The 21710-nt window shown below is 35.2% G+C and overlaps 1 protein-coding gene across 4 annotated transcripts in view; it reads right to left on the bottom strand.

Annotated features, from left to right (window-relative positions):
- MARK1 (microtubule affinity regulating kinase 1) overlaps positions 1–21710 on the bottom strand; it is an 86352-nt gene that overhangs the window by 37557 nt on the left and 27085 nt on the right. For 3 of the 4 annotated variants that reach the window (XM_033099738.1, XM_033099739.1, XM_033099740.1), the window contains exons 2-6: positions 16280–16483; positions 15017–15070; positions 6743–6791; positions 5554–5619; positions 1671–1741 (exon numbers count right to left, since the gene is read on the bottom strand). In XM_033099738.1, coding sequence (XP_032955629.1) covers positions 1671–1741; positions 5554–5619; positions 6743–6791; positions 15017–15070; positions 16280–16483 — 444 coding nt within the window. The remainder of the gene's footprint in view (positions 1–1670; positions 1742–5553; positions 5620–6742; positions 6792–15016; positions 15071–16279; positions 16484–21710) is intronic. The other variant, XM_033099741.1, reaches the window with a different exon arrangement.

Here is a 21710-nt window from a genome sequence, read left to right as displayed (position 1 = left end):
TAAAAAGGCAATTCATGATTACTTGAATCTTTTTGAAAATATCTGTGCCCCAGTCTCTTATTCTGCTCCAACCCATCAGTAAAGACGTGCAGGCACCTTCACCTTCTCTAATTCAAAATAGTATAGTTTCTATACATTTTTCAATCAATAAATAAAACCAGCTAACCACAAAGAACAGAGTGAGTAGGAACAGTCTTTAAAATATCCATTAAGATCCCAATGGGGATATTTAATGCCAACTGGAACTTTCTTACTGGCTAGCTACTAACTAAAACTACCTTGACTGTCAGTGAGACAACAATGATATTTAAGGTGATGTCGGCAGTGCTTTACTTAAGGTAAGCCTGGACATGGACGTCCAGCCCAGGACGGGAAAGAATTTAACAGTATGTGGCTCAACACCATTCAGTTTCTCAGCGTTGCCTCCTTATTACTGGTTGTGTTCAGTTTCAGCTATTTTAACATGAATGCTTCTAGGGATTTATCTGGAATAAAAGGGCGACGCATGTCTTTGGTATAAAGCACTTTTCCAATTGTGTTCCAAAAGTCACGAGTCTGTGAGATATTAACAGAGGTTTCACAACACAAAGTCACTCCATGATCAATTTGGAGAAGGCGATAAAAAAAAAAGTTAAACAGGTTTTTTTTCTTCCCCTTCTTCAGGGCTTCTCCAGCTGTTTATATGTTAACACGCATGTAAAATCTTAGAGGAAAATCTGGTATCAGTGTTTCCCAAACTTACTGATTACAGGACCCTTTTAATTGTAGAATCAGTGTTGATGCTTATAGAATAGGTATTGGGCTATTTTTAAATGAAATATTTTAAATTCCCAATAATTAAAATCCCAAAGTTTTGGGTATAGTTAAGTTGTTTGCTGAAACTTGACCTCAATCAATTTCATAAACAATTTACAAGTCATTAACTTGTCATTTCTACAGTAATCTATATAGTATGCTAATTTTAATCCCTTTATTCCTAAAAATTAAAAATAAAATCCTAGCTAAACTTAAATTACTTTTTCTTGTTTTATCATGTCTGTAACAAGTCATATTCAAGTTGACCTGGAAATATAAACATCTTACCACATTCTTCTGCTACATTTGCAAGGTTCCTTGTCTACCTGACTAAATAAAATTGACCATAGTCTTTACATCTACAAAATATGAGTTCTAACACAAAGACATCTTTAATTATGAAAGAAAATAATACAATAACCTCTTTAAACAGTACACACATATACTGTGTACACATAAAGCTAACACTACTTGATTCCCATTATGGGATAAAGGATTACACATATGTGTACACATATACTGTGTACACATAAAGCTAACAATACTTGATTCCCATTATTGGATAAAGGATTAAGTATTTCTTTTCTATTGTAGTCCAGCCTATATTTCCAAGACTATCAAAGAGTTAATGAGCCTCACCTATCCACATTTCACTATTTATGGTCATCTGAAAATAACCATTTGCAACTCTTTTAAATTTAAATTCAGGAAGAACAGATTTCCTTTTCGATTTTCCATTCTTAAAAAGTATAAGAAAGCAGGAATTTTTCTTTTGAAAATACCATGTACCCTGAAGCCCAGATTGTGACACTGTCCATTGTACATCACTAAAAAAAAAAAATCAGCAAAACAAAGTTGAAAACTACTTTCCATACCTGCCTAAATTTTGCACGGGCCTCTTTTTCTTTCATTCTTCCATGGGCAACTAAGTAATCAAATACTTCACCTGAATCAGAAAGGTAAAGCAGGCAGTAAAATATACATAGATTTTTCAATTAACAATATACGCAATGTCGAGTTTTTGCCTTGTTTTTAAAGAAGCTTTGGCCCACAATTTTCTGATAGCTCTGTATAAATCATAAACTATTACATGAATAGGGAAAAAAAAGAATTATACACAGAATTGAGTATCTACAGCACCTTCATGATTTAGCAAATCTCTTTAAAAATAAGTCATAAAACATAACCGAGAAAACTTGCTTTCTGCTTTCAATTATTACGTTAAAAAAAATACAGTCAACTCTTTATTATCCGTTCTAATAAAGGGAAGCCACAGCATAGGCAATCAAAAATTGCATTTGGTTTTGTATTTGGGGGTCTACATTTCAAATAATATAACAAAAGTCATATTGTGTTGGCTCTCTCTCCTTTAAATTCTCCTGGTCATGTGCTCTTCGTCAAATTCCATCTCACTACTTCCATACACATTGATTTCTTTCTTTTCCTTCCGATTCTCACCAGACTCACTTCATCTATTCTGTGCTTAATTATTTATTACACAGAATTAAACCGTCATTACGCGCATCTCCTGTTACCCTCCACGAACTGCAAACTACTTAACTCCATTACCACATCCATACTTGCTTTGTTGCCCCGTCCTCATGACAGAACACAAAGTGGATAGACAATACATATTTGTTGAAATAATTTAAAGACAACTAGAAACGGTAGAAACTTTCCTCCACTAGACCCATTACTTCATGTGCCTGTAAGTTTCTTCATTTTTCTCTGGTCTAAAAATAGTAAGAAAACCTAATTAATGTTTAGTTACAACATCGAAAATGAAATATCTCAGTGTGAGGGAGAAATTTGTTTCTTGTGTTCTTATCATCACAATTTGCACCACCATATAGATATACATGCATATTTAAAAAAACTCACAAAATGGCTGAGAGGGTTCTTGTAAAGTACGGCACAGTGATTAAAAACTCAGGCTGTAGAATCAGACCGATTTGGGTATGAATCCTGGTTTAGCCATAAGTAACTACTGGGAGACATTAGGAAGATTTCTTAATTTTATTAAGACCCCGTTTCTATCTATTGTCTATCTCACATGGCTTTTGTGAGGATTAAATGAAATAATGCACGTGCTTATTAGCACAGTGACTGGCATATAGTAAGCACTCAATAAATGGTACATTTGAATCTAGATGTACAGATATATTACATATACATATCTGCAGTATCAATCTTAGAATATAAATATTAAAATCGAATATCTAATGGTGTATGTCAGATGAAACTAATACATCTACAATGTCAGATGGCATGTTACATGAAGCATATTCAAATGATTTAATGGGATGATGAAAACAGAGAAACGAATGCATGCTCTAGATGACCCAAGAGAGTAGTTAATTCTAGATATGTGTGGTTAGGCTGGGAAAGATATACACGAAAGTTAAAAATTTTGGACTACTCTTAAGTTCTGCCTAGAACGCTCAGACCCCAAATGTTGACATGACTCAGTCCTTCACTTACTATATGTCATTTGTTTATGGTTTGCGTCCCCAACTAAAATGTAACCTTCTTGAGGGCAGGGACTTTCTTTGTTCACCCATGTGTTCCTAGAACCCAGAATATTACCTAGTACACAGGAAACATTTAGTAAATACTGTTTGCATGAACGAAAGAAGGAATAAACACACCAATCCAGAGCAGCCTTCACACCTTCTTTTAATAGACTCTTTCAGACAAAACATGGTTCAAAATGAAAAAGGAGTTCCTTGTCTTCCCATCACTGGGAATCTTTTGTCCCATTAAAGAACCAGAATCAACTGATCCACGCCTGGCAAAGAGGCCATTTTGTGTGACCCCTCTTTGTTCATGCTAGATTTCTGTGTGCATGTCAGGTTCAAACCTAAACTGTCTAGAAACTTCAAAGGAAAAACATTCAGTGTTTTATTTTCCAGAGGCATCTTGCCATTTATAGATTAAAAGGGCAAGAAAATGATTCTAGATTTACTGCCAGAACCATGATGGTTTTGTTGTTACAGGACTGTTGACTGACAAGACGAAAGAAAACGTTATTAGTAGGAATCGGGATTGAAGGAGAGACCATTCGGTTCAGGTTTGGGCTGAATTCCAAGACACGTATCTCTCCAGTCCACCGCCCCTCCCAACTACGCTACTGAAGGAGAGCAGTGAGGACACCGGTGGTCTTTATTCCTGCAGCCATTGCTCCCCTTCATTAGCACCAATAGAGAGTTGACTGTACTTACCGTTCATTTTTAAAACCATAGATGTATTCACACATACGTATTATGTGTGGTAGACCTTCATAAAAACAGAACGGTGTCCACAGATTTTCAGCAGTCTATAATTTCTCATATCAAAGCATGTCTAGCCCCTTTCTCTAGACTTCAGATGACTAAAATGAAAAAAAGTCTAACTAAACTAAAAATAACACTCAGGGTTCCCACGCTGACAAACTGTTATATAAATCTAACTAAAGGATAGAAAAATAGAGTAATAGTTCATTATGTGGTATTTGTAGGTTCATTCGTTTTATTATAGACCTACATTTTATGTACATTTGCATGGATGAGTAATTTTTTTAATCCAATAATAATAAACATTAATAACATAGGTTTTCAGGTTAAACCAAAAAACCTACATTGAAATATTTTCAGGATGGAATAAAGCTTTGCAAAAATCTACTAAATCTACTAAAGCTTTTAATCAGCATAAAAATTGAAAAAGCAATGAAAAAATATTAAATATTTGTAGTAAAAACTTTTTGAAATCTAAGAGTATAAAAATATGTAATTTTAGATGCTATGGACTAGAATAAATCCTCTTTATTCTAGTTACACCAAATCTGAATCACCAGAAAAATCTATAAACTTTATCAGCCTAAACGATACAACACTAAGTTTTTCTATTGATTAGCAAAAAAGTTAATTAGCCAGTGGTTTAAATAATTATAGCTGCCCTCCCTCTTCTTCAATTGCTTAAATTATCTGACCTTTTAAAATTTTCAAGTATTTTTTTTTACTTATTGAACGATTTGAATCCATGAATTTTAAACCTGTTTCTGAGAAAATTAAGCCCTATCTATGTCTGACAGAACTGTGATTTTTGAGCTGATGTATCTGTCATTTGAGGGAAAGTGTAGATGAAAATAACCATTTTCTCTCTATATATCAATGTTTAAAAATCATTCCTATTTTTGATACTATGTAGCCAAAACATACACTACATTCTAGTACAAATGCATCTTACTATTTACCTGTCAACTCAGTCTTCTAACTTAGAAAATATATAAATCAATACTTGTTTAAATTGAAACATTTTATGGATGATCTTGAAAATGCATGGATATTGAGAATCTGTCATATATGAACAATCAGTGAAATAAATATCTGACTTAGAATATGCTATTACCATATACTTTATTACATTCTGAATTTGAGATTTCCCGCCTATAGCCAAGAGCTTTTAGTCATCCTCATAATATGGTATGTTGCAATATTTAGATAACAGAATCGAAACATTCGTAGGTACCAGTACAAATTTAGTTTTGAAAAATGTCCCTAAGTAATTTTTAAATAAGCCCCAAATCCAACTTTTAAATATAGGATCATTAGGTCTTGAAAGCAAACACTGATTTTTCCTTAAGATATCGTTTAAAGGCATTTTAATAAAACTATAGATTCATTGACAACAATAAAGACATAAGTGTTAGGATGAACCTTTAGATGTTGACAATTCTGTATGTCTCATCACAGATAGCTTTTCAATTCCCCTTATCCTTACCCCCACTTGCGTATTCCATGACTAAATAGAGGGTCTTCTCTGTTTCAATAACTTCAAACAATTTTACTGAAAAAGAAATTAGAGATACAACTCTGTAACTGTTAGCACATATTGCAAATGTTTTAATAAAATTTAAGGTAACACTAAACCAGTGGAAAATCTGAGTATTTATTATAGATTATTAGTGATAATTTGAAATTTAAAAATTTTCTCAGGGATTATTACTACTGTGGAAGAAAACTACTTACCATGAAGTAAACCAACTGCTGGGTCAAAAGAGAGTTAGGTTTCTGGGATTAAAAAAACCATTACTTTTTCTAATTAGAATAAGATAGGTAATAAAAGGAAAATCTTAAAATCAGAATAAAATGATTTTAGAATAACATTTTAACTACAGCTTTAAAAGACACTATATTATCATCAGCCTATCATAAAATGTTAAAAAATCTTAGTACAGACACACAAAAAATTCTATAATTATGTGACATTATAAAAGTTTCTGATTAAAAAGCTATTAAATCATCAGGCTGATACAGTTGAAATTATACACCACAAATGATCACATTAGTAATATTTCTAATAAACAAAAGATTTTTAAATGTGCAAGAAACAAGTGTTTCAAAAATAAACAGATTAAAAGAAGAATTGCTCTCCACTTCTTATAATCAAATGACTTCATGTAACAGATGTAATCAATAAATGTATTGGTAAATATGGGGGAAACCAGAATTTATGGAAATAAATTCACTAAAATTGAAATCAGCTCTTTATTTTCTTAAATTTAAATTAGTTATTTTGCCATAAACTATGATCAAACCACAATGCATAGTATCAAATTATCTAGACTTCATTTTTTAATAAATACCTAAATGGCATGAACTCTCTTTTTAGAGAGAATGAGTAAGGAGATACAAAAAACATTTATATGTATAAACGCCAAGTCACATCCATCATTTTAGTGGAGAGAAGATTTAGTGGAGTTTCTACAAACTAGTAGAAAACAGCAATTTGTAGCCTTCAGTTAACTTCTTTATAGTCTATTTTTACCCAAAGTATCAGTTTCTCATGTTACCACTTTTCTATTTATATGAAAATCTTTAAAATTGTAACTTCAAATTCTCTCAGATGCAGGGAAATCATTAATTTACATCATTAATTTAAATCATTGATTTACATATAAATTTCATACCTATGTTAGGATGATTCAGTATCTTCATTATTCGTACTTCTCGAAACAACTGTTAAAGAAAACAGGTAGACATACTTCTGTTAAAAAAGAACATTAAGCAGAGAACAAACAAAAACATCCATTTGAAGAAATTAATCTGCTTGTGAGACACTACAGGATGAACTTGACACTGGTAGATGAATTCGAATGGGTGTGTGTGTGTGTGTTTGTGTGTGTGTGTGTGTGAAAAATATATACAATAAAACAATATATACAATAAAACAATAAAATATATACAACAAAACTTCTTTCTGACTGCTCTTCATTAACTAGGAATAAAAGGAAAATACTGTGGAAATGATACTAAATGATTCTTCACATGATTTTTATCTAAAAACAACCTTCCTTAGGGGGTCTGACTCTCGTCATATCTATTGGTTGAGCAAATATTTTATGAAAGATCAAATGATATAAACCTCTGTTTAAATAAAACTTGAAAAGGAAACGAACTATTTTCAGTAGCATTTTTAGGAAGATTTGTGCAATAATATCAAAGAATAAAAATATATTTACCACTCTATATAAAACCAAAATGAAATGAAAATAAGTCACTTGAAATATGAATGTTAAAATTGCCCTTCCTTTTCTTTTACTTTTAAGCAATATAAGGCTCATTTTTAAAAGCATGATTTGGCATTTCTGTCCTATACATTGCCTTTGAGTACGTGTTAAGATTCGAAATCAAGCAACTAATTCTAGAAAATAGAACCACTAACTGGTATTCCGAAAGAGGAAGCGTAGATGTTACTGGAGGCGATTAGGGTGTTTTAAGTGATGTACTGACTCAGGATAATGAAATGCCAGAATCCTGACCCATCCTCTCAAAGAAGCACTGAATTGTTAGCTAGATTTGTTTGGGTCATTAACGCTCCAAATCTAGAGAACTGGGGCCAACTGAACAGTAGCATGTGGACTCAGTAAAGGCCGAAGATGTCTCTTCCTCTCCATGTCTCTCCCCTTAACCCTTGCCCAGACTCTAATATTCGAGTTGGCTATACAGAGGTGAGACTGGACTAATACCAGAGTTTTCTGCACCAGCTGCTTGCGTCAAAGGGAGCAGGGAGAGGGCACAACAGTGACACACACACACACACACACACACACACACACACACACACACGTGATCTTTTAAGCCAGTGCAGACCTTTAGCAGCGAGGGGGCCAATCTTGTCCGTGTCTGCTCTTCCTCAGGGAAGGGGGAGCAGGTTGAGGGGAGGAGAGCTGAACATTTAGACCCTGATAAGAAGTCTACCCTGAAATGGAGTTATGATTTAAAAAGTCAATTACTGTATGGATCATATGTCCAGGCGCAAGTAAGAAAAATAGAGGTTTGCAAATATGTTGATTTTCTAATTTTCTCCTTTTCGTTTCTCATTTTCAAATGGTGACATCGTGATGTTTCCAGCATACACAAATTTAAGAAGAGCTCTGAATTCATTTGTGCCCTTCGAACTTACGGTTTCAACTTTGTTGAGGGCTGGACAAAGAGTCCGAGTTTGTTAAACTTGCATATTGAATTAGAGAAGTAAGTGTTGAGTGAAGACTTGAGATGGGTCGCCTGTGACTGAAAGGCACTGCACTGACAGCTTTTCTGGTTGTTCAGAGGCCTTTGTTTTCTTCTTGGTCCTTGGCCTGGTTCCAGATAACGGAAGTCAGTAAACAATCCTCAATTCTGTGCAGAGGTATTTTCTTTTCAATTCCTGCTTCGGGCTTAGGGTCAGGATTAGCCAAACTGCATCAGTGTTAATCAACATTTGCCTCGACTATGAGCATTTTCCTTTCCTCCTCTCAATGACTGCTCCTGCCGTGCCTTGGGCCTAAGGAGGCAAGTGGACACGATTTAGACCATCACCCATTGCATGAATAGCCAGGGGCCGGTCGAACAAACATCGTCTCTCCCCCAGGCCTGCTCGCTGTATTGCCCTTGGGCTCGTCAGTGTCACAGGACTTCTTCCGCTGCTGGCTTGATCGTGGCCATTCCGAACCTGACAAAGGCAGTGCGCAAGCTGATTCTTACAGAGAGCGCTAGTCCAGGCTATCAGCAGAGTCCCAGTAAACGGCTCAGAAGAAGGATGACATCCAGAACTTCCTGTGCCTTTCAACACAATCTCATTGGCCTTTCAAGTATTTGCTCTGATTTGGGTTTGCCTTCATTGTAAGCTTTGTAAAACTTCTGTCTGTATCTTCGACAGCATCTTACTGGCCTGTTAATGTAAAGTGTGGGTGCTGCTTTACCCTGCACGTGACATTCAGTTCCAAGACTGCTAGGACCTTGTTTAAATTCTCTCGGAGGTGCCATTCAATCAGGGATTTTAATATGTGATTTGCCTATAGTAACAGATCTCTTGAGATTAAAGTCTCTGCTTTTTAGTTTTTGGGATCATATTGCTCCTTTTACAGCCTTCAGACATCTTATGCGGACATAAAATATTTTATAAAGTTAATGCTCATAGCAGTATAACAACTGAGGCTAACTTTTCCCATGAAATAGTAGTTCAGAAAAAGAGACCTGAATATATTAAATGAATCTGTATGAGATGATTTCTAACTAAAACAAAATGATTGTTCAGTAGTACTTCCCACACTTGACAACCTGTAGTCAATTATACATTGCAAAGTAATAGAAGAAAATACTCTTTAAATGATAGGCTGTTCTACTTTCCCAAAGTTTTATCTTCATAGACAATAAGATTCTAATTTTTTATGAACTAGAACCTGCTTTATATTGCTTGTCATTTCCAATGCCTTACACAACTATGGGCTCAAACTGGTGCTAAGTAAATGTAATTGTTTGAGATATCAAATCAAATAACTTCAGAGAGGTGATATTAAACATAAAATAGGATTACATTTTAAAATATGGCCAACCTCACTAGAAATCATAGAAATGAAAAAAAGATACCATTTTGCATCCATAAGGTTGGCAAAAATTAGTAATAGTGGAGCAAGAAAGTGGAGTAACAGTAATTCTCAGACAGTGTTAACAGAAGTATAAATTGGTTCAACCACTTTGTAGAGCAGTATGACAATATCTAGTTAAGTTGAGAATATGTCCTTCAACCTGGCAACTCCACTTGAAGAGATATATTCTTGTATACATCTTCACAGAAACATGTACATAATAACGATCATTGCAGCATTGTAATAGCAAAAACAAAATCTAACTAACTAGAATAAAAGCCAAAATGAAACACAAAAAACACCAGGAACAATCTAAATAACCACTAACAGAAAAAGGGACAAACTGTAGTACATCTATTAAAAGGAGAATAGGTAAATTGTGGCATATTCACACAATAATAGTAGTAAAAATAAATGAGCTAAACTATATAGACTAACATGAATAAAACTGTAAGACAATGTTATATGAAAAAAGCAAGTTGCAGAAGGATAGGAAGTTTAAAAATAAACAAAATGTAGTATTTTATGTACGGATCCACATGTAAAAAATTTTTTAAAGCTTAATGGGAATAAGAAAGATCAAATTCAGACTAGTAGTTTTTCCTAGGGAGGAAAAGATAGAAATAGAACCAAGAAATGACACATATGTTTCAACTGAATGTGTAATGTTTTACTTCTCAAAAAAAAAAAAAATTTAGAAATGAAACATTTTAGTCCAAAAAAAAAATCATGAGAAAGCAACTTTTTTAAAAATGGGAAAGACATTTTGAAGTCCCCATCGAAAAATTAAAAATAGACTAGTTTACTATGTCAACAAACTGCCCAACTTAGAAAAAATGTAACTATGACTCTTCAAATAACCATATGAGAACGTGACTTTTAGAACAGCCAGATGGTTAGTCTAAAATTCTTAGGTGATTTAAAGATTCCTCGCTTCCTCCATTTCCATGAAAAAGATTCCTCCGTATCTATTTCAGTAAATCTTATATAGTTTCTGGAGACTATAGAAATAGATGCATGCTTTATAGCCAATAAAAGGTCAAGCAATTAGAGCAGAGATTTTAAACATCAGAGGTAGAATACAAGTATCAAAAACAAAACAACACTACTACCAAACCCCAAACAAACCAAAGTGCTTCTTTATGTATAATTTTTGGCCATGAGTGCTTAATTTTAAAGAGGACAGGGGAATTTAACGTTGTAGAGGCAGGAAGGGCTTCCCTGAAGAAATGACTCCAATAACTAAAGAGGGCCAACAAGGTTTTAAAAAGTCAGATTTTTGGTCAGTAAACTGTTTAAAACACAGTTTGGTCTTTTCAGAAAATCTGGTTATCTTATCTTACATTTAAACTGCTGATATTTTAGCTACACACCAACATTATTGGTGTCACCTTTTAAAAGAAACTGGTTTTAACACCTTTTCCCTCAAAATCTGTCATATTTCAGTATGAAAGATACACTTCCTACCAATTCTTCACACTGTATGCTAAAGAGACACATCTTTCAACAGCTATGATTTTACGATAATCTCTGTTTTCAGCATTTCCTTCAAAATCAAGGTCAGAGGCATGTTGCTGATCTTCATGCAGCACTCCACTAACTGATCTCCACTAACTGATCTCCACTAACTGATCTCCGCTAACTGATCTCCACTAACTGATCTCCGCTAACTGATCTCCACGAACTTCATGCAGAATGAAGCAATGAGTGACAGCATTCGGTATCATCTTATTTAGTCACATGGCAGTATGACTCCTTGCAGAGGATAAAACAGGCCCTCCCGGTATTTCGTCATTACTGATTCAAAGACAGCTCTTACAGTCTACAGCCCAGCGCACAAAATGCTAACTCTTCTTTTATCACATAGCTTTTCATTTGACCCATAAAAGAATTGGTCAAGACTTTTCTTTCAAATGAGTCACACACATGAAAAGAGCTATATGGAAGGAGCGCTCGGCACATAAGTGGTTTTGTTCCGCTGTAAAGTGAAACATGCTATAAAGCATGCACATGTGAGAGTAACTGATATTTTAACATATGTCCAAAAGAGATAATGGTTAAGGAATACTGCCAGAGAGCCTTTTCTGCTTTCTCCTTAATCAAAATATTTGTCAATTTTGTGATTGGTTTTACACGTTTGGTGTCTTGATAATATGCTAAATTATTAATTTGAATATTGCTTTCACAGTTCTCTCCTCTTCCTCTAACTTTAATGACCAAATTTATCAACATGACAAAGATGATTTTGCAGATGTTCTAGACAACTTAACCAGCTTACTAGAGAGGCCTATTGGTTTTATCTGAAAATTCATCCAAGTTTAAGTGGCGTTGGTCACCACTTAAAACATTTTATACAACAGAAAACACCAGATACTAGCAGTAAATGTCAATTATTGACATTTTTTATACTTTCCTGCTTATGCAAAATCACTGTCCTAGTGCAGAGACTGATATTCTCTATAACTTCAAAGCAATAGTACTCTTTTATTTAACAACATAATTCTGAGTTGTCTCAATCTTGTTTCTATTTTCATTATGGTTTTACCACTCAGCAAATCATTTCTGAACCACTGAGCCATTTTTGTGAATTGGGAATATAACGTGACATTGTAAAACAATAGAAAGTGCAAATTAATGAACAGTATACAGACAATAGATACACTGCACCCGGTGAGACAGGCTGAGCTGTCTGAGCTGAGACCGGCTGACACAAACTCTGTCATCTGTGTATACATGAAACATGTCCAAGTTTCAAAACCTGGTGAAGTTTCTGAGAAAATTATAATGAATCTTACATTTCAAGTGTCTGAGTTATGAATAAAAGCGCTTCATTGTTTTGCTTTTCCTCCAACATCACTAGGCGGCTTAAAAGATCCTCAGGAACCACTAGTAAAGTTGATAGCCTGCACTAAAAACTACTAATATGTGAGGTGGGACCAGGGCTCCAAAGAGGAAGAAGCACAAACAGCATATCTATGCAAATACTTTGAAAACTATGAAAACTTTTCAAGTTGGATTCCATGAATTCAAAATATGGAATACGAATGACAGCATATTTGGTGAACAGTGTTGAAGATAAAGATGCCTAACAATTCCAAAGACCAAACTGTTTTTAAGAATTTGACATTTTAGAAGTTCTGAACAGTTGAGGTATCAACTTTAGAGTACGCTCATCTATCACTGATGTTGGCAAAGAAAGTAATATTTCCTATAAATATGTTATACACAGAAGCCGATAAAAGAAAAACAGCTTAAATTCAGATCAAGTCCAGGACAAGATTTAACCAAACACTTCTGGGTATAAGATGAAAATGAATCCTTAGTTCAAATATATGTGCTAGCATGACCTCCCTTTTAACCAGCATACCTAAGACCTGGAGAGCCCATTTTGCTATATTTTACGTATAGGACTTGAATGCCAATGATAAGGAAAACAAGTGAGTTACTTTTCATTCCATTATTTATTTTTAGATCTTTTATTTATTTTTAGATTTTTAGATCTGACTGACTGGGAAATGCTAGTGGCATTTAACGGGTAAGGCCAAATGTTGAATGTTCCACAGTGCATGAGAACTAATCAAGCCTTTAGCTGTTTTTGTTTTTTTTTCCAAAACTTTTAAAAGAAACCAAATCGATGGACATAAATGAAAATTATTTAAAAGACAACAACATACACACAGTGGACTGGTTACATTTAGTGAATTTCCACGTTAGCTTTTATTTTCACAGATTAAAGAAAACAAAAGTTTCATTCTTTGTATGCCTGTTTAGAAAAGCAACACTATATCAGCAAGATTAGCACAATTTGTAACAAGTACATTTTTTAGTCATTCAGATAAATAAAGCACTATTCAGCTTCATGTTTGCATGTTTCAACAAGCACTTGGGTTCTATGATCTCCCCTGGGCCCTCTTGGGAAAGACAGAATGGGAGTTACATTACTGTGTATCCAACTAGCACAACAGGCCTGGAATCGTTCTAAACTTAAAATCCCTCAATTTAGCACAGTAAACCACAGCTTAATCCAGGAAGAGAGGAAAAGCTAGCTAAATGCACCATGGACAGGGCCACTGGGCAGAGTTCTGCAGTTCATGCCTTTAAAAGGATTCCTAGCAGAGGGGCCAGCAAAAATTAGCCCCACTGTGGCTCCAGCCTAGGAAAAAACAGTATCTTTGGAGAATTCATCCACCAAGGGAGCATGCCTGTTTATAACTGTTTCTATCGCATTGTGGTGAGCTAAAAGACTGGTGCTAGAAGGTTCTCCCTCAAAACATCCCTGAGGTATATTATCTCACACTCACAGAGAAACAAGAATCCAGCAAACCTTTTGCGTTCTCACTGACCAGAAATATCAATGCTATGAAGAGTTACATTGGTGTCAAACTTAAAAGGAATCTCAGTAAGTGCAAAGCCAGATATCTAAGGAGAAATATAAAACAAACAGCTATCTGGCACTAAGCCAAGCAGAAAGCCTTGATATCACCGATACAAATTTTTAATTTAAATGTTAGAATCACAGCAGGTGTAGTTAAACACACGATACTTAAAATGTCTTATAAGGTTCGCTCTGTTTTAGGAATCCAAAGTTATTTGTGTAACACTGACATACTCGTATGTGACTATCATCCTTTTATATTCTAAAAACATCACAATGTATATTATCTCACTATACACACTAAAAACTACTAAAACTAAACTTAACATATATGTTAACAAAACTTAACATATATGGCAGAAATGTTAACATATCTGCTTCATTTATAAACAACTAAAATGTCTATCTGAGAAAGTTTTCCCACATAAGCAATTAATAAAGCAACATGAAACACTTTACCAGGTTTACCAGGGCAACCCCCATTCTAACTGCTTTATATTCTCTCCCCCTGTTGTTTTATATTTTTATACTTTGAAGAAATGTTCATATCTTTTACTGTAAGTTAGCTGAAAGACTAGATCTTATGGGAGAAGGAAAAAAGCCAGTGAAGTAATTAAAAGGAAACCCATCTATGGACAATATTAACTTATAAATAGATTTTTAACAAAGCAGAATCCTGAATGCTTCAAAATATGACACAAAGTTTTATTCTACTGAATTGAAATACATAAATTCCTTTCATATCGTCCATGCATTTTAGTAGTAGATATTTTTCAGCCACTTGATAAATGTTAAATAGCAACTATAAATATTATGTTTTATCTCATTTTTTTTTTTCATATGTTGATGAAGTATAGTAATGTACCTAATCAGAAATTTAGGATAAATGACTTTATAGAACTCATATATTAATTAATAAACTCACATTCTAATTACTTACTATTAAAAAAATTAAATACCTTTTGTAGACTGGTGGGATTTAGCTGAGTTTTATCTATTATTTTCACAGCAACCTGAAAAAGAGAATCATTAAACTGTATTACTAAATATATATAGTTTAATGAACAAAAACTTACACAGAAAACATCTTTTGTTTCATTCCTAACTGGATATAATGAAGCTACATTTGGTTCACAGGATTGGATGGTAAAGTCTTAATAATTTGGCAGCCTCAGAATATACTCCACTGATGCAAGTTTTTTACCTACTTTCTGAGTCAAGGAAAAGATGCTTCTGTTATCTCTTCTAAGTTTCCCCTTGTAAAGTAAAAATCATTTCTATCTTCATCTTTTACTCATGATCCTGATAAGTTACAATTATTAAATGGTAGGGGCTTATACATTTTCAGCAACTTAAGTATTAAGTGAATAAAATGATTACATGAGTAGAAAAATTGGACACCCAAGCTTACTTACAGCAGACTAACAAAATGGATTTGAATGTCCTCTAAGTCTTTGTCTAATATAGCCTGTATTTGAACAGCTCCTGAGGTTAGAATGGAAGAGAGGATTCAATGTAACTGGAAGTGACAGTAATATTATGTAAAAAGCAAAATGAAAACCTCCTAAAAACATTTATGACTGAAATTTTTCATAATGTCCTAACTGGATCCAGTAAACATTATGTAACATATAGCATTAGATTTTAACTATTTGTAATCTTTAACATATAATTTATTAAATATATTAATATTAATAATTATTCAATATATAAAATTTTGCTACATTACACAATTTAAAACACATGGGATTTTAGAAACCCAATTCTCTTATTACTTGAGAAAAACAACACTTGCTCAATGTGGTCTATAACTGGATAAAAATTAGTGGGTTACTTTCTACACATTTATACCTAATTTATCTTCAGCAGTGATTACTAAGAACTTACCCTAGCCCTGATCTTGGGGCTGGGTAACAAAAGTAACCAGAAATGTTTACAGAAACCATATAATGAAAGACAAGTCTGAGAAAAGCTCACTTGCATCCGACTTGATCTTTCAGACGCTGCTATGTACGGATGTTTCTTTACTGCACGTTAAAAAGTCAATTTTTTATGCTATAATATAGCTGTGTGTGTGTTCCACTCACACATATTCCATTATTTACCATATTGAAACTGTCATCTATTTCCAGCATCAGCTATCGGAAAGGTTGTTAACAAGACTCTGGAAAGGTAGATATTCAATATTCAAGTAAATATTAAAAGGCATCATGAAAACTTACCTCTCTACCAGTTAGAACATGTCTTGCCAATTTCACTTTGGCAAAATTTCCTTTCCCTATTGTTTTTTGTAAACGATAATTTCCAATGTGCGGCTGTTCATCCGTCGCTGATGTAATGGAGTTTCTACACCGAGGGATGTTCTGTCTGCTACTCGATTTGGTAGACGGGATATGTGGTTCAGTATATCCATCCACAGATGTATGCTAAGAAAAAGGTTACAAGATTTCATTGTTAGTTCAATTACAAAAGAACAGTGAAAAAGACTACAAATCATTTTCATTACTAATTCATCTTCAATGAAAATACACTGCACTACACAATTTTTAAGTTTGAGCATTCTATTTATAATTTCTACTGGACTTTAGCTCCATTTGCCGGGGGAATATAACTATTTAAAATGAAATGTTCTGCATAGCTTTAGGTATATGCTTTGGATTACAGATGGTCAGACAGATAGGAGCCCTGTAGGCCATCACTCCTCTAAGGGGATTACCCCTTCAGGTTGAGATGACACCACAGTCCAGGATTTCTTCATTAAAACGTCTTTGATGCCAAGACAAAAACCTCCTGAGTACAGTTCTGTTTCTCGAAACTAGACCAAATCCTGGTCATGTCCACTCTTTCATTTGCTGGCCATATAGCTTGGCCATTGATCAACCAGCTGCCCACGTCAGCTGTGTGTCTAATCAGTTCCTGCTGACCCCCTCTCTCAGCCTCCTGTGCCCAAACAAGAGCCACTGACAGCCTTGGCTCCATGACCAGATGGACATCCACTGCACAGCTCCTCAGTGCGGTTCTGGCGGCCGGTGTCGCTGTGTCTGTCGCACACTAGCCCACAAGTGCAACGGCCAGCACGGCCTGTCCACCTGCAGGTCCAGCACCTGACGTCCCAGTGAAGCATTTCACCAGCTCCTACTCACGTCAGTTTTATCTACATTCCTACATGCATAGAAATTCTAGCTGCTGTTGTGAAAACACAGAATCACACATGAGAACAGGAACAGCTTCCTCTAACTGGAGTCTTTTTTTTTTTTTAAGTTTCAGGTGTACAAAACAATGTAACAGTTAGACATTTATACCCCTCACAAAGTGATAACCCTCCCCCTCCCAATCTACGACCCCCCTGACGTCGTACACAGCTGTTACAGTTCCATTGACTCGATTCCCTGTGCTCTACTGCACATCTCAGTCATAAAGAAGAACGAAATGTCTCACCATTTGCAACAACATGGATGGACCTAGAGAAAACAGTATGCTAAGTGAAGTAAGCCAGATGGAGAAAGACAAATACCATATGATCTCACTTATATGTGGGATCAGAATAAGAACAAACGAACAAACAACACAGAAACAGACTCAGAGATATGGGGGCGGGGAAAAACCTGATGTTTGCTAGATGGGAGGGCGGCGGGGATGAGGAAGACGGTAAAGCGATTAGAAAGGACAAATCAGTAGTCACAATATAGCCACGGGGATACGAAAGACAGTTTGAGAAATATAATCAATAATGTTGTAAAGATTATGCCGGGTGTCAGACGAGCACTTGTCTTATTAGGGAGACCACCTCATAGACTGTGTAGATGCCTGACCACTGCGCTGTAAATCTAAATGGCTTCTTAAAAATAGCTGAAGGTGAGTACAACAAATTAGCAAATGAGGGGAATATCTTTGATTTGCAAAGTAACTTATTCTGACTTATATTGTCCTATCTACGCGACCAACGCTTGCCTAAAAATTTGTGATCAGGAATTTCTTAAAGCCACCATAAAGATGACGACTCCATTACCACTCTCATGCAAAGCATGGCTCAAGTTCAGCCATTTTCCTATATGTCACTACTTTCTAATTTTTTAAACACTTAGCTCAGGATAAAATTAAGTACATGACCAGAAGGCAAAGTTAACTCTATACAAGAAAAATATTAGTTTATCACCTCAATTTGAAAATCATAGAGTAGCACTCAGTGATAAGCCATAAAAACAGAAACAAGTTGAGAATAACCTATTAAACACTCTCATTCAATGTTATTGTAGTGCTAGATAGACCAGCAGTGCTTTATAAGAAGAAAATAGACAGGGCAAAGATTTATTTGTATCATCTTTCCACCACTGGCATGAATATAAACCTAGAAAATGCAAGTAAGTCAATACAATCTTTTGGAAGCACTACTTGAGTTCTACAAAGTTATAAAAGGAAGGAAACAGCATTATTAATCAATTACATTCAGAAAGAATCATTTGGTGAACTCTGAACTCACCCTTTCATATTCAGCTGAGACATCACCACCCAGGAAAAGCCACACATATTATCAGTGCGTCTATTCCCTCTCACCTAAGTTGGGTTCGGTGCCCATTTTTGGTTTTGCTATAGTTATTTCTAGCAATTCATTACCCCCAATTTTTAAATTAATTTTTATTAAAATGATATATGCACATGGTCGATAATATCAAGTAACTCTAATAGACTACTAAGAAAAAATATCAGCCCCCTGGACCACCCTTCAGACTTCAAGCCTGCTCCCAGAGCCTTTTCCCTTCCTTTTTTTCTTCTAGCATTTGCTTAGATGTTTCTAAATAAAATGCTTTCATTGCTAATTCTTGGTTCACCGGTCTTAGACATTCTCTCAATTTCCTACTAGGGTCGACTAAGATCTTTTAGCCCCCCTTCCCTCTTCTCATCTTCCTAATGTAATTAAAACTTCAGTTAAAAAGTATTGTGTTTACATGATGACTTGTAAATACTAACTCACTGGAAGCCAAGTAATAATAGTATGACGCTTCTATTAAACTTTGTCAGCTTCATTGTGGTATAAATAACACAAAATGAAATTCACCACATTTCAGGATACAAACACATAAAGTCATGAAACACCATAATGACGTAAATGTGTAACATGTTTCATGTCGCCAAAACGTACCTTGTGCCCCTTTGTTGTCGATGCCCTCCTTTCACAGATCTGCTTTCTGAAACTACTGCTTTTCTAGAATGTTCCATAACTCAATCACACCATATAGAGTTTAACCTGTTACGTTCATTGTAATCCCTGACATGTGCGGTCTTATTTCTGCAATTTGTTTTGTGTTTTACTTTCAGTGTTTTCTGCTTTATTTTTCCTATAGTTATCGGATTTTCTTTGTTCCTTTTTTCCTCCCAAAGCGATTTGGGAGCTCTACCTCAAGGGTCTATCCTATTGGTGGTTATTTAAACAATTTTAAGGGTAGAAGTCAAGTGCAGTGGGCGGGGGAAAGTGGAAAATGAGGAAATGGAGCAGCGAAGGCAGATGATGCCCCTGGAAAGTCAGACGTTGAAGAAGAGGCAACAGGGTGACAGGGGTACAGTGGGGAGGTCATTGTTCATGTGCTTGTTTTAAGATGGGTGAGACTTGAGCACGTTTAACTCCCAAGAGAAGGATGCAGTGGAGAGAGAGACGCTATGGCGACCAGAGCGGGAAAAGATGAGTACGTTTCCTGGGAAGGTAGAACGTGCGAAGATGCAGAGGACAGATGGAGAGATTGTCCTAATGCAAGAAAAAAGACAGCTCTTCTATGACAAATAGAAAGGAACAGAATCAGGTCTAGATGTGGAAAGGTGCGTACATTTGATAGGAAGTCGGCGTAGCTCTTACCTGATGGCTCGTACTTTCCTGTGTGGTTGGAAGTAAGGGCACCTGCTAAGAGTGAAGAGAGGCCACTAGGTTTGCAGAGAGGAGAAGAGATCTGAAATGATTTCTGCAGAGGAAAAATGAGTTAACCGAAAAAACCCAGCAGGGCTACTGGGCAGTACTGGCAGTCTAGTTGAGATCGGTGACCACGAATTTATTGTGGATCTAATCTGTCCAGTCGCATCATTTTCCTCAAGCGCCCAGGGACAGATCTGAGGAAGCAGGTATATGAGTTTTTCCTGGTCTGAAGTTTGCCAAACAGGTGTACGCAACAACGAGAAAGTGGCAAAACATGTTAGGTTACTGGTGACTTACTGAAATGATGGATCATAAACTCTAATCTGGATAGTGAAAGAAATGAAGACAAAAAAAGCGTGGACGGATAGGGAACAGTAAAGGCCCATATACTGGAGGGCCGGATGAGATGCGAGAATACTCATAGCAAGACTAGCTGAGAAAGCTGCTAGATGGCGAAGTACTGGCAGCCAGAGAGATGGGTGACTGGATTAGGGACACTACAAGACAAGCACCAGATGCTACCAGTATCGGATGCTTGGTTAAAACCGCCAGACATTGTTCTGCATTTCATCAGATTTTTTAAACACGTGCCTATTCTACTCTTAAAACTTTTTAAAGAATTGCATTAAACCTCATAGCCACATTATTCATGGTAGTTTCTTATATCCCTGCAGTTCGCTTTCTTAGATGCACTTCTTCCAGTCTGCGAAAATGTTTCAGATAGGTATATGGTATAGGTAATATACTGTCTGAATCACTGCAGCTAATTTTTCTTTATTTTAACTTCACATATAAACACTAGTTCAGTTGGCTATAGGAGAGGTACAAAGGAACATTTTCCCACTTATTTTTGGATTTGTTCCAGAATGTTGAATTTTTTAGAATCATGACTTACTGAAAACCAGAAAATCATTACAATTAAACTGTGACTCATGAATGACAAAACAATAAAAGAAGAGGAAATTCTATGGAATTTCCAGGTGACGACATTTTTATAAAATTTTATATAAAGGAATAGATGCAAATACAAGGGAGAATTAGTGATATGCCAATATCAATGTTGTTAGTATCTCATATCAATGGGGAAATAATAGATTATTCAAGAAATGGTATTATAACAACTAGAAAAAATATTAAATTAGATCTCTAAAAGTGATGTATCACTCTTTACACCAATATTAATTCCCAATGGATTAAGGACATAAATATTAAAAAAAAAAAAAAGACTAAGAAGCCATAAAAGTAAGGACTAGAAAAAATAAACGACAGGCTAGCAACTGTTTTTATAGTCTCAGCATGGGAAATGCTTTCCTAACTGTGACACACAACAGAAGCCATAAAAAATTTTGACATCATAAAAAAAACAAACACTGGATGTTTTTATAAAACTGTCCTTAAATCAAAAAAGATAAATAATAAACTGAGAAAAATATCTGTAACAGGTAGCCGACAAACGGTTGATTCTTCAATACTCAAACCTTTGACAAATCAATAAAAAACTCTCAATGAGAAAGTAAGAACAAGCAAAGGTTAGGTACAGATAGTTCACAGAAAAGGACGTATCCATGACTTTGAAACATATGAAACGATAGTCAATCATAATAAATTAAATACAAATTAAAGCTACACTGAAATGAATTTATCAGATTAGCAAAGACTAGAGTTTGATAGCGTTAGTCGGTAAAGCTATCACAGAAACAGGCACACTCGTATATCATAGACGGATCTTACAATATCTATCAAAGAAACTC

This window comes from Rhinolophus ferrumequinum, chromosome 27, assembly GCF_004115265.2.
Source record: "Rhinolophus ferrumequinum isolate MPI-CBG mRhiFer1 chromosome 27, mRhiFer1_v1.p, whole genome shotgun sequence".
Classification (NCBI taxonomy): Eukaryota; Metazoa; Chordata; class Mammalia; order Chiroptera; family Rhinolophidae; genus Rhinolophus; species Rhinolophus ferrumequinum.
This window is presented reverse-complemented; position numbering and strand designations above follow the sequence as displayed.